This window comes from Cynara cardunculus (genome assembly GCF_001531365.2).
Source record: "Cynara cardunculus var. scolymus isolate 2C chromosome LG 5, CcrdV1, whole genome shotgun sequence".
Taxonomy (NCBI): Eukaryota; Viridiplantae; Streptophyta; class Magnoliopsida; order Asterales; family Asteraceae; genus Cynara; species Cynara cardunculus.
Window position 1 is genome coordinate 15,352,626 of NC_037532.1, and position 14,114 is coordinate 15,366,739.

The 14,114-nt window shown below is 38.5% G+C and overlaps 1 protein-coding gene across 3 annotated transcripts in view; it reads right to left on the bottom strand.

Annotated features, from left to right (window-relative positions):
- The window catches only part of LOC112512666 (GPI ethanolamine phosphate transferase 2), a 44,516-nt gene that overhangs the window by 29,764 nt on the left and 638 nt on the right, over positions 1-14,114 (bottom strand). The window contains exons 2-8 of one of the 3 annotated variants that reach the window (XM_025118740.1): positions 13,725-13,935; positions 13,557-13,656; positions 7,928-7,972; positions 7,635-7,802; positions 7,483-7,567; positions 7,277-7,383; positions 5,601-5,681 (exon numbers count right to left, since the gene is read on the bottom strand). In XM_025118740.1, the coding sequence (XP_024974508.1) occupies positions 5,601-5,681; positions 7,277-7,383; positions 7,483-7,567; positions 7,635-7,802; positions 7,928-7,972; positions 13,557-13,656; positions 13,725-13,891 (753 nt within the window). In that variant the 5' untranslated portion in view covers positions 13,892-13,935. Of the gene's footprint in view, positions 1-5,600; positions 5,682-7,276; positions 7,384-7,482; positions 7,568-7,634; positions 7,803-7,927; positions 7,973-8,797; positions 13,657-13,724; positions 13,936-14,114 lie in introns of those variants that run through there. The other 2 variants (XM_025118741.1, XM_025118742.1) reach the window with 2 other exon arrangements.

The following is a 14,114-nucleotide window of genomic DNA, read 5'->3' on the forward strand; positions in this document are numbered from 1 at the left end:
CGAAGGTTACAAACGGATCTGCTACAACTGACAATCCAAGCTACCAACCATGGGTCTCCAACGACGCTCACATCCGTATGCTCATCATCTCTACTGTGTCAGAAGAGTCCTTTCAACATATTCAGGGCAAAACATCTCGAGAGATATGGCTGTCTTTAGAACGAGCGTATGCTCCGGTTACTTCATCCCATGAATTTACTCTTAAAAATCAATTACTTMGAATCACCATGAAGGGTGATGAAAAACCTGCCGAATACCTCAGTAGAGCACAAGAATATGCAACTGCTCTAGCCAATATAGGCGAACCAATGAAAGACAAAGATCTGGTTATGCTAACCCTAGCAGGGCTTCRTGAAGAATACAATGGTCTCAAAGCAAACCTCTTGGCTCGCTCCCCTCCTGTCAACTTCAATGAATTGCATGGTTTATTAAGTGACCATGATTATATGATTACAAGGATCTTGGCAACAAATCCGCAAGTTCCCCAGGCTCTCTTTGCGACTACCTCTCCTGCTCAGCAGCCTCTTACGGCTACCTCTACACCACTACAGCAGCCCAATTTCGACTCCATTCAACAACAACTTCATAATCTTCAACTCATGGCTTCCCAATGGGGATATCAACTGAACCCTGCAACTTCATCACGACCACAGGCTTATTTTGGATCCCGGTTCTCGTGGATCTTCACGTGGTAACTTACGACCTGCTTTCAACTCTCGTAATCCTGATAGTAATGGCACACGTCAATTCTCTTGCGCTTCTACTCAAAACATGGTGTATGGTCATTGTAATCGTTGTGGAATTGGTCACCTACCCTCTCAGTGTCCTAACCAGCCTAACCAATCCTGTGCAGCGCCACAAGCCAACTATGCTACTTACTCCGATGCTGGTTCGCAATCAGGATCTACTTGGAAGCCCGACACTGGCGCAAATCACCATGCCACTCCAGATCTATCTAGCCTTGACAACTCTGAGGCCTACTTTGGTAACGATTCTTTACTTGTTGGTAACGGTAACTCTATACCCATCTTTCACATTGGCTCCTCAAAACTTTACTCCCCTAACAAAACCTTTAAATTATCCAATATACTTCATGTCCCTGAACTAAAACAAAACCTTTTATCCGTTCAAAAATTTTGTGTCGATAATCATGTTTTCWTTGAATTTCRCTCATCTTATTTTGTTGTRAASGACGAGTCTACACGCACTATCCTCCTAACGGGCCCCAGTGAACAAGGACTGTACTCCATCCRTCTTCCTACACTCAAGTCTTTACCTAAAGTTGCATTTACTGCTGTCAAAGCCTCCTCGAACATTTGGCATCAACGCTTGGGTCATCCTCATGCTCAAGKTTTTCGTTCAATTATTTCTCATTGTTCTTTACCTGTTTCGGACAAATTATCAAATAACTTGTGTTCTGCTTGTCAACTAGGAAAATCCTCAAAACTATCTTTATCCGATTCAAATTTTCATTGCAATAATTTTTTGGATCTTGTTTATTGTGATGTTTGGGGCCATTCGCATACACCATCCTTCGATGGTCATCGTTTCTTTTTGTTATGTGTTGATCATCACTCTAGATATATGTGGTTTTACCCTTTAATTCAGAAATCTGATGTTTATACAGTCTTAACAAACTTTATTAAAATGGTTGAACGCCAATTTAACACCAAGTTAAAGTGTATTCAGTCCGATTGGGGGGGAGAGTTTTGACCTCTAACTACCTTCTGCCACAACCTTGGCATAATTCATTGTCGTTCTTGTCCCCATACAAGCGAACAAAATGGCATTGTAGAACGTCGTCATCGTCATGTTGTCGAAACTGGACTCACACTCCTAGCCCAATCCAGTCTTCCTCAACGCTTCTGGCATTTTGCTTTTCAAACCGCCGTATACTTAATAAATCGACTCCCCTCTCGTGTCTCCTCCAACAAATCTCCCTATGAACACATTTTCAAACGCAAACCTGATTACTCCTTTCTTTGAGTTTTTGGATGTCAATGTTTTCCCTATCTTCGTCCGTATAACCATCACAAGATTGATTTTCGCTCCACTCTGTGTCTTCCTTGGCTACAGTCCTATTCACCATGGTTACCGGTGCCTTGATCCTTCCACTGAACGGATATACATAGCCAGACATGTTCGTTTCAATGAGCATGTTTTTCCCTATCAACCACCTACTTCTACCCACTCTCCATCCCAACCCGACTCTCCATACATATCTATTTTCCCTACCCCACCACCCAGTTTTCCAACCGAACCCAACTCACCACCATCACCACCTTCCGTACCACCTCCACAACCCGAAACAACCCCACCACCACCTACCGTACCACCTCCACAACCCGAAACAACCCCACCACCACCTTCCGTACCATCTCCACAACTCGATACAACCCCACCAACCTCACCCTCCCAAACCCCTAACCCCGAGTCCTCACCAGACCCGAATCCCTCCCCCACCCTCACCTCCAGCCCCTCGGCCTCGGCCTCCTAACCTTCGTCCCAACCCTAAACCCACCACCCAATACGCTGCCTACACTGCCACCACTACCCCTACCTTACCTATTGAACCTACCTCCTTTACCGTTGCCAACAAGTCCCTAGAATGGCGCCAAGCAATGGCTGAAGAGTTGACTGCGCTTCATCGAAATGGCACGTGGACATTAGTTCCCCCTGTTCCTAATACTAACGTGGTTGACTGTAAATGGGTTTACAGGTTGAAAACAGATGCGAATGGAAAGATTAGCAGGTACAAGGCCCGGCTTGTTGTCAAGGGCTTCCATCAACAACATGGAATTGACTATCACGAGACTTTCAGGCCAGTAATCAAACCTGCTACTATCAGAACCGTGTTATCACTGGCAGTCACAAATAAATGGTCTCTACGTCAGTTAGATATCCAGACTGCATTTTTACATGGTGATCTTCAAGAGACTGTTTACATGCGCCAACCTCCTGGTTTTGATGATCCTAACAGGCCAGATCATGTATGCTTACTGAACAAGTCGTTATATGGGCTCAAACAAGCTCCTCGTGCCTGGTTCACAAAATTGTCTACTGCTCTTCAATAGCTGGGGTTTTGTGGGTCTAAAACTGACCCTTCTCTCTTCATTCTCAACTCTGATGACACGCTCGTTTATCTTCTTGTATATGTCGATGACATTATCATCACCGGTAACAACCCAGCTACCGTAACTACTATCATTGATCGTCTCAACTCTCCATTTGCTCTTAAAGATCTGGGCCAACTACATTATTTCTTGGGCATTGAAGTGGTACACCATGGTTCTGATTTACTTTTGTCTCAACGAAAATATATTCTTGATATTCTTCACCGAGCTGGTCTTGCGGATTGCAAACCTATTTCATCTCCTATGAGTACCTCTCAAGTACTCTTACTCGATGACAATCCCTTACTTGATGATCCCTCTCGGTTTCGGCAGACAGTCGGGGACCTCCAGTATGTCACTTTATCTCGTCCAGATATTGCCTTCGCAGTTAACAAGGTGTGTCAGTTCATGCATGCTCCGACTGAAAATCATTGGGTTGGTGTCAAACGAATCCTGCGTTATCTAAAGGGCACGATCAACCTCGGTCTATTGTTTCGTTACAACACGGGGTCTCGACTTCAAGCCTTTTCAGACTCACTTGGACACTAATCTTAGAGCCTTCTCAGACTCCGACTGGGCAGGCTGCCCTATCGATCGTCGATCCACGGAGGGATATGCTATCTATTTGGGTTCAAACCTTATTTCATGGTCTGCTCGCAAACAACGAACTGTCTCTCGATCTTCAACTGAGTCTGAATACAAGGCTATTGCTGACACTGTAGCATAACTGATTTGGTTAAAGTCCCTTCTTCATGAACTCGGTTTGATTTGCAAGGCACCCACACTTTGGTGTGATAATCTTGGCGCAACTTATCTTTCTGCAAATCCAGTCTTTCATGCCCGCACAAAGCACGTTGAAGTMGATTATCACTTTGTTCGTGAACAAGTTGCTCAAGGAAAATTGAATGTCAAGTTTATCTCCACTGATGACCAGATTGCTGATGTTTTTACAAAGCCCTTGTCTTCACAAAGATTTGAGTYTCTACGGTCCAAGTTGCAGGTYGTTCCCCGCCCTCAACTTGCGGGGGAATGTTAGACTAAGTTAAATAACCTTATTGTTGAGGGTATTAAAGTGTAACTGCTTAGGGTATTAAAGTGTAATTATCTGTCCTATATATAGGGCACGTATTMTGTCTTTTAAATATACAATAAAATCAATAAATTCAAGGTTTGATTGGCCTTCATGGAAACAGTCGCTCTACTCTTTAGGGTAGACATTAGGTCTACATACGTCTTACACGGTGGATATACCGGGCACATTTGTTTTGGTTTGGTTTAAGTGAATCTACCACCTAGTCTTGAAGGAAACTTTGATAACAAAGTGTGCAGTTGGTACTGTAATACAGTTCATGCATTCAACTAGACAAGAACACTTTGAGGTTGTGTATAGAATTTTGGGTATGAGGTATCTAAAGAAGACACCTAGTATAGGACTATTGTACAAAGAAAGAAGGAAGGGAACCTACAAGTTGAATTTTACACTGATATTGACTGGGAAAGGGCTGAAATAAACAGAAGATCAATTTCTGGTTATTGCATATTTATTGGAGGCAAAACAGTGATGTTGCAGAGCAAGAAACAAGGTGTTGTGGCTAGAGGCAATGCTGAAGCAACGTTATAACCAGATGCAAATGGAATGTGACAAGCACTTCCATTTAAGAGGTTAAAACCCTTCACCTATGAAGTTATAACTGTGACAACAAGACAACAATTTTAGTTTCACAACCCAATTCTTATGACAAAACAAAACATATGGTGATCAAAAGACAATTCATCAGATAAAAGATTAAGAAGGAATTGACATGCATGCCAAACATTCCCACTGCAGAATAGGTTGTGTATATGCTTGCTAACGCATTACCAAAGAAGCAGTTTGATAAATTGACTGCCAGGCTAGCAATAGAAGATATCTACAAACCAGCTTGAGGGGGAGTGTTGAGAATACCAAAGATATTATCATATTTAGTTTCCTTGATTAGTTCCTAACTTTTGTGATTAGTAATTGATCATCAAACCGATTTGGAAAATAGCCAAATCAATAAAAGTGAGATAATTAGGGTTGTATCTCAGTAGAAGATTATAGACAAAAATATACAGCATTGTTTCTCCCTTCTCTGCAACTTACTTCCCATTTCTACGCAAGCTTAATAAGCTCATAATTGTATTAGAAAACTCATAGGCCAAACAAGGATGCAGAGAACTTGATCTGAGATAAGCATTTAAAATATGAGTTCAAACATAACAAATAGGCAGAAAGTCCATTTCTCATCTCTAAAATAGAAACACTAGAGAACTGCAATTGTCTCCATCAGAATAATAATGGGTGCCATAATTTGAACAAAGGTTGGAAAGTGACAAAAAAGACAAAAGGTTGTAAATATTAAGTTGCTAAAGAATAATCACTACCACAACAACTCTAACACAGTAATCATGGATAAAAACTACATAGAATCCCTCAGAGTATCATCAAAATTTGACGTATATTACCAGAAGATTCCAGTCACTTTTGTAAAGTTCATAACTCAGATGCCGAGAAACATTATGATCCACTTGCACAGTGTCTTTAACCTATGTCAAGAAAAATTGCAGAGATTTTTAAAATTTTATGAAGTGTAATCAAAATTCAAAAGTTCTTGGGAATCTAGGCAACTAAATAGCACAACAAACAAAAAGGGTAAAGGATCAATATATGGCCAATTAACACACAGATTTACATTCTAAAAGTAAACTCATCTTGGACATCTCCCTACGATTATTCTTGATTGAAACCACTAAAAGTCTACTATTATCATCTACTCTATGATTATTCTTAATTGAAACCCTTTGGTTCAAACCTCATGTTAAACATGCTTGAGGATATTGGAAATCAAGTAATTTTTTATGTTACAAAAGAATAGTGATCCAATGTTAAAAAATCAATTAAGACGTAGGAAGGGAATCCATCATAAGCTTAAAACTGCAACTAGGCTAGAAAATACTGCTCCAATGTATAGGTTGAGAAAAATAAATGAGGTTGAGGATGTCTATCATGAAGCAGCATGAGTTTAGATTCGCTTTTGGAGTAATAGGAAATGAGATATGACTCATATCACATGTGACATGTTATACTAGCTCTGAGTGACATGAGTATGGAACTTAAGAAGTTTGACGGACAGTATTCTAAATAAATTTACATGATTACACCATATAGTGGCATACTCCTTTTTCCTCAATAAAAATGTCTCAAAGTGGGTGACTAAAAAATATGCCAAGATGACATTTCTCCATTGTCAAAGTGGATTATTAACATAAGCTTTCTCCTGAATAATAGAATTACACCAACATTATTTACATTACGTTTCTCCATAAACTTATATTAATTCGACAAACATGATTACACCACAGAGTAGCATACTCCTTTTTCCTGAATAAATGGTTCTCAACTGGATGATCTACAAAGATGTCAAGATGACATTTATCAATTATCGTGCAAAGATTCAAAGCTCCAAATTCATTTGAGAGTGCATTCCCATAAGCTCCAATTCTTATCCGTGTGTCTGTTTCTACCTTTGTGCATGTAGACACCCAACGAAACAAAGCAACAAAAAATGTAGGCAAACGACACATCTCTATGTTTACCAGTTCTTCTATGTTATTTTGATGTACTTCCAAGAGATTTTTTCCAGTTTCTTTTTCTTTTTTACTCTGTCCTTGTGAAGCACGGATTGAAGTACTCGTTCAAATCAATAATATTTAATACTGGTCCAAATCAATAATATTTAATACTGGTTCAAATCAATGATAAGTTGAGACATCGAAGAACACATGTAAACAGTTTGAATCAGATGCAAATAATTTATAAGAAAAAGGAAGACTAATTAAAAATAATCCCAGATCCTACCTTTGCATGGGATTTACTAGGATGGTTTCCTTTGATGTGGTTTTGTTTGGTTTAGGTTGGTTTTTTAAGTCTAATACTAAAAAGTTATATTGATTTAAACACTCTTGTATGAAGAAGAATTGTAGAAGTTCTTCTATTTTGGGTTGTGTGTTTACTTAAGACTATCTGATGTGATGTGATAGTACAATACAAATAAAATAGATGAGGTTTCTGTTTAAGGTTACTTGATGAAATGCTTGAGCAGAAAGAACTTTGAGTAAAAGAGCAAGTGCAGAAGACTTACAAAAAAACTACTAACTCCATCATGCCTTGTAAATAATCCTGGAAACAACTTGAGCCACGTTTCATCACCAAGCATAACCATTTTCCAGCCTATTCTGAAAAATTGACCTGCAACAAATTACGCGGTAAGTAATACACCAGGCTGGTCAACTCCAGAAGAGCAACTTAAATATGATAGCTAAATCCATCAGATTTTTTCCAACTCACCTATAATATTGTCTTCCAGAAGAGCTTGAGTGTTGAAATTAAACAAAACATCCAAGAATCCCCCAATCGACCCAGTAGTCATGGCCTGTTGTATATGGTCAACAGATGAGGGAAATAAAATTAAAATTCCAGAACAAAATTAACTTTGGTACCTTCAAGCGTGGCAGTGTAACGGTTGGAGGTGCAGCCTTAGCATGGTAACCCAATGCCATTCTATTGGCCAACAAAGACTGAGTATATGGCATCGCATCCTTTAAAACTGTTGATGGAGGCTGGCCATCTCTTCCAAGAACAAATTCTGCTGGAAGACCATCAATAACCTAAACATCACATAATTGTATTGGCATAATGAATTTATTCTCTCTAGATGAGCAAGGGACTAGAAGTGCTTTCCCTGAGATTATGCAAGTTCAATTATTGCAAATTATATTGCATAGCTCCATACCATTAGTATCAATCGGTCATAAGAAGGTGTGATTGAAGAAAGTTCCTGCATTATGGAAGTTCACTCAGTTAAATGCCAAGCAATGCTCCAGTTAAGCAATAAGTTGTTCAAACCAGTTTAAATACAAGAACGAAGGGAATAATTATGGAAGGACCAAATAGGACATTGATAAAGCCCACAAAATGAAGAAAGAACGTATATTGGTGAAAATTTAGACCAGATTGTGTGACACCTGTTTCAAAGGAGCATCTCCAAATAAGAAAAGCTTTACTTCCTCCAGTAGAAAAAGAAAAGAAAGGGGAGATGCATTACTTTGTTAATTGTCTCTTTTTTAGTTTTGGATTGTTTGCATGTCATGTCTAACCCATCTAGTTTGAAATAAGAACCTTGCAGTTATTGTTTGATCATTAGAAACAAGTTGCTGAGCTTTAACTTTTCATTGTCAAACCTAGAACATCCAAAATACACAAATAAGATGAACTGTTGTACATTTTTACACCTTTCATGATGTTTGTACGATGATATGTAATTAGCAATTTTTGTCGACTATTATACAAGATGAAATAATTTTGAATTTGAAGATTAGTCCCATTCCAAACTACATAAACCCATCCAATCATGGTAAAGCAACAACCAAGTGTAGAGTCAAGATCTAATGTTTGTTGGAGACTTTGACAAAGGTAAACTAATCACAGCACTTTTTTTTATTCACAGTAAATTATTCAACGGATACAAATGATTACAAATATATAAATAGTTAGTCAAGGGTTGTACCCTTTGAACCAACCGACACAACCATTCTAGGATAACTAACATAACTGTCATATGATAACTAACATAACTGTCATGTCTAACCTAAACTTAACATACCCCCTTAAATTAGACATGTATGAACCTTCAATCTCTGCGTCATATTGTTGAAATTCCCAAATTGGAGAGCCTTGGTAAAGCAGTCTGCAAGTTGGTCTTTAGTCCCACAGAAAATCGATCTCCCCATTTGACACCAATTCCGTGATAAAATGAAATTTAATTCTGATGTGTTTACTCTTGCCGTAGAACACTGGATTCTTAGACAGAGCAATGGCAGATTTATTGTCACAGAATATGGTAGTAGGTCCAAACTGAATGTGTTCCAGTTCATGTAAGATGCCCCTTAACCAGATTGCTTGACAGCCAGCAACAGAGAGAGACATGTACTCTGCCTCAGCAGAAGATAGAGCTACTACATCTTGTTTCTTTGATTACCAAGAGACAGCTCCAGATCCCAAATTGAAGATATAGCCTCATGTGCTTCTTCCATCATCAAGATTGCCTCCATAATCACTATCACTAAAACCTGTGAGTTTGAAATCACTTGTATTTGAATAAAAGATTCCATGGTTTAGAGTCCCATTCACATATCTTAGGATCCTCTTTCTAGCTTCCCAGTGACTTACCTTAGGGAATTCCATAAACCTGCTTAAGATGCACACTGAAAATACCAAATCAGGTCTTGTGGCAGTCAAGTACATGATGCTGCCAACTAAGCTTCTAAACAGACTACTATCCACACTTTCTTCCCTGCTATCTTTTGAAAGTTTGATTCCAAAGTCCATAGAGTAATAGCAGGTTTGACTTTCCTATATTGAACTTGTTTACTAAATTCTGAGCATATCTTTGTTGGAGAATTCTAATCCCATCATCATTCGGTCTTACTTCAATTCCCAGGAAATAATGGAGGAAACCCATATCTGTCATATCAAACTCCTTCTTCATACTTTCTTTAAATTTTTCTATCAATTCATATGAGTTTCCAGTAAATACCAGATCATCAACATATATGCAAACCATCAGAATCATATCTTGTTGTTTTTGAGTGAAGAGAGTGTGTTCTTGAGGGCATTTTGTGAAACCATGTGTCAAGAAGTAATTCTCAATTCTGTTGTACCAAGCCCTTGGGGCTTGCTTCAATCCGTATAGGGCCTTTTTCAAGTGACATACTTTGTGTTCCTCGCCTTTCTTTATATATCCTTCAGGCTGGTCTATATATACATCGGTCTTCCAAGAAGCCATTGAGGAAGGCTGATTTTACATCCATTTGATGTACCTTCCATCTGTTGTGTGCTGCCAAAGCCAATAATCTTACTGTCTCCATCCTGATTACATCCATTGGACTGGATTTAGGCCTTCCATCTGTTGGTAGTCTATTCCATGTTTCTGCTTGTAGCCCTTTACTACTAATCTTTCTTTGAATTTGTCAATCTCACCTTTTTCATTAAGTTTAATCTTGTATACCCACTTAACTCCAATTGACTTACAGCCACTTGGAAGATTTACTAGTTCCCAGGTGTCATTCCTTGTAATGGCCTCTATTTCAGTATCCATAGCATCCCTCCACTTCTTATCATGCCAAGCTTCTTCAAATGATACTTGATCAGCATCAGAAAAAAGGACAAAATCTGCATTTTCATTGAAATCTAAGCTTCTTGGGTCACCATATATATCCACAAGGCTTCTATACCCCCTCCTTGGTGGACTCTCACTGGTATCTATTTGAGAGTTTGAACTTCCAGAGGTTTGAGGAGTTGTAGGTGTTGTAGGAGAGTTTAAATGGATGTTAGGATCCTGATCACCTTGATTCTGTTGAACATCTTTCTGCCCTTCATCTACTGGTGTAATCTGTAGGTTGTATAACTTACCATTTTCATGACTTGATGAGTCATTCCATTCTTTTCCCTCTTCAAATACAACATCCCTACTTACTATGATCTTCTTAGTACTAGGGTTGTATAACTTGTAAGCCTTAGACTTATTACTATAACCAATGAATATGGTTTTTCAGATTTCTCATCTAACTTGCTTCTCTTCTGTTCAGGGATATGTGAGTATGCTAAACATCCAAAAATTCTAAGATGACCCACAGTAGGCTTAAATCCAGTCCAAGCTTCTTGCAGTGTCATGTTAGAAAGGCCTTTTGTAGTGGTTCTATTCATCAAGTAGCATGCACAGGCCACTGCCTCCGCCCAAAAGGAGTTGTCTAAATGTTTGCTCTTAAGCATACTTCTTGCTTTCTCAATAATGGTTCTATTTAACCTTTTTGCCACACTATTTTGCTGAGGTGTGTACCTAATGGTCATCTGATGATGGATCCCATTTTCTTTCAGAAAATTGAGGAAGTGAGTGGAGTTGTATTCTCCTCCACCATCTGATCTAAGGGTTTTAATCATATGACCACTCTGCTTTTCAACATAGGCCTTAAAGGTTTTGAAGATTTCAAAGACCTCTGATTTCTCCTTTAAGAAGTATACCTACAGTTTTTTGCTAAAATCATCTATAAAGGTAAGTAAGTACCTGTTTCCACCAATAGATAGTGTCTTCATTGGTCAACAGACATCTGTGTGAATTAAGTCCAAAGGCTTTGTTGCTCTCCATGCTCCTTCTTGAGGGAATGATTCCCTTCTTTGTTTTCCCATATGCAACCTTCACATACGTCCTCAACTTTGTTCAAACTTGGCATTCTTTTTACTAGATTGTGTCTCTGCATATAACTCAGATATCCAAGGTTTGTGTGACCAAACCTGTGATGCCATAGCATAGAGTGATCTTTTGTAGACAAATTGAAGGAGAACAAAGTATCTTCTGTAAAATTTAAAGGAAACATTATGTTTCCTGTCATGTTTATTCTTCCCATGGGCTTTCCATTATGATCCTTCCATTCACATGCTCCATCTTTAAAGTGTAAGTCAAAACCTTTCTGTAGAAGTTGTCCTATACTAAGCAGGTTATGCTTCAATCCTGGTACATAGTACACACTTGTTATTTTCTTCTGCCCATTATTTGTATCCACCAGGATGTCTCCTATTCCATATACGTTTAATTTTCTGTCATCACCTGTCCTCACTTCTCTTTTTTGAGTTTCATCTATATGAACAAAAATATCTTTGTTTCCTGACATGTGGTTACTGCATCCACTGTCAACATACCAATTGTTGTTAACAGGAGTCTCCTGAGTACTAAGTATCATGAATATGGCTTCACCTTCTTCTTCCACATTAATAAAGTTAATATCCCTCTCTTCTGCTATTCTTTTTCTGCAAAACTTGGCTATATGGCCAAATTTCTGACAATGAAAACACTGCACTGGATTATCTTGCCTGTTTTTGTACTTCCCCTTGAAATCTCTTTGTCAATCCCTCCATAGGTTCTGTTTCTGTCTTGATTGCTTGAAGATTGTAATTGAAAGGCTTGTTCATATGGGGTGGTATCGAATTGTCTCATCCTTAGTTCACGAGACTGGATTGTTCCAAGTAAACTTTCAAGAGATAATGTTGGAAGGTCTTTGGATTCTTCAATTGCCACCACAACATATTCAAATTTTCTGGTTAAACTTCTAAGAATTTTCTCAATTACCCTCCTATCTTCTATGACTTCGCCATTCAATCTAAGTTGGATTAATAATAGGATTACCCTATTATAGAACTCCTCTATCGTCTCTGCATCTTTCATTTTGAGACTATCAAATTCACACCTAAGAGTTTGCAGTCTCACAACCTTTACCTTGTCTTCCCCATGATAGATTATGTACAGTGTATCCCATGCATCTTTAGAAGAAAACGTGGAGGATATTCTCTCAAAGATGATCTCGTCCACAGTCAGATATATGGTGTAGAGAGTCTTCTTGTCTTTCTTTCTTAAATCCCTTAAATCATCTTCCTGTTCTTGCGAGAGTTCTTTTATATCTTTTGGTTCATCAAAGTCTTGCTCTACGATATCCCACAACTCTTGTGATTCGAATAGGACCCTCATTTGTATACTCCAGTGATGATAATTCTTCCCATTCAATTTGGGAAGTTGTGGATGTAAAACAATGTTCGAAATTGAGGCCATCTTCTGTGCTCTGATACCACAATGTTGGGGACTTCGACAAAGGTAAACTAATCACAACACTTTTTTTTCATTCACAGTAAATTATTCAACGGATACAAATGATTACAAATATATAAATAGTTAGTCAAGGGTTGTACCCTTTGAACCAACCGACAACCATTCTAGGATAACTAACATAACTGTCATATGATAAGTAACATAACTGTCATGTCTAACTTAAACTTAACAATGTTGCCCCTGGATTTCATGACCAGATAAAAATTACTCCCCCCTTCCTTTTGAAACTGCAACAATACTAAAGCTATATGCAAAGAAAATATACGTAACGTGTATCATCAATAATTTGCAGATGTGATGAGGGTAGATAACCAAAACATTGTATTCTGCAAAATTGGAACGTCACTTGTTGAAGGGGCCCACCTAACCGGTCCCATAGCCATCATGAATTAAATTGAGTATCCAAGGACACATGGGTGGTGTCTTGAAACGAACTAAGACCTTCCATTTATTTTGCGAGGATGCTCACCTCTTGATCAGTAAACCCACTGGAGAACCAAAATATTGTAATTAATATGGAAAATCCCAAATGGAAATTCTGATATGGTGGCTATGAGGGACCCAATACCCATATATGTTAACGTACAGTATATTAAGATATATCGCCCATTCAACCTAAACAAAGGGTACACACTTGAAAGCTGATGTTAGTGTGGCAAATAGCAAGTATAACAATATTTGACATTCTATGAGTGGCTAAAGTTACCTGGTATAATGATTTGAGTTGGTCAGGATGCAGAGCTGTGAAATTTTGATCCTCAAATGAATCACATGAGGCTGAGGGAGGCCGGAAACTCTCTGGTCCACTATTTCAGAACTTAAATCAATCAAACTGTAAATTCTTTATTTGAAACTCTTGAAAATGAATTTGTACCTGACACCAGAGAGAGCTGGTCTAATGGGGAAGAATCCAAAGACGAAGAGCGAGAGACCGGTGATCTGAAGTAGAATTGCAGCTGCGGCGAGCAGTGTAAACTTGGTGCAGGTTAACGAAGCCATTGTCTGTCTGATTTTTGTATTGTAGGTGATGAAGGCAGGCATTCAATGAGCTAGAAATTCCATTGGCATAACATCGAGGTTTAGGGGGTGTTTGGGATTCCTTATTTAAAACAACTTATGCTTTTTTTTGTAAAAGTGCTTATTAACTTATGTGGTATCAAACTGGAGTTTTGTAAAAAGTGTTTGGATTAGCTTATAACGGTATCAAAAAGCAATAAGTTGATAAGTTGGTTTTTAGTGTTTGGCAAATTTGGCTTATAGATGT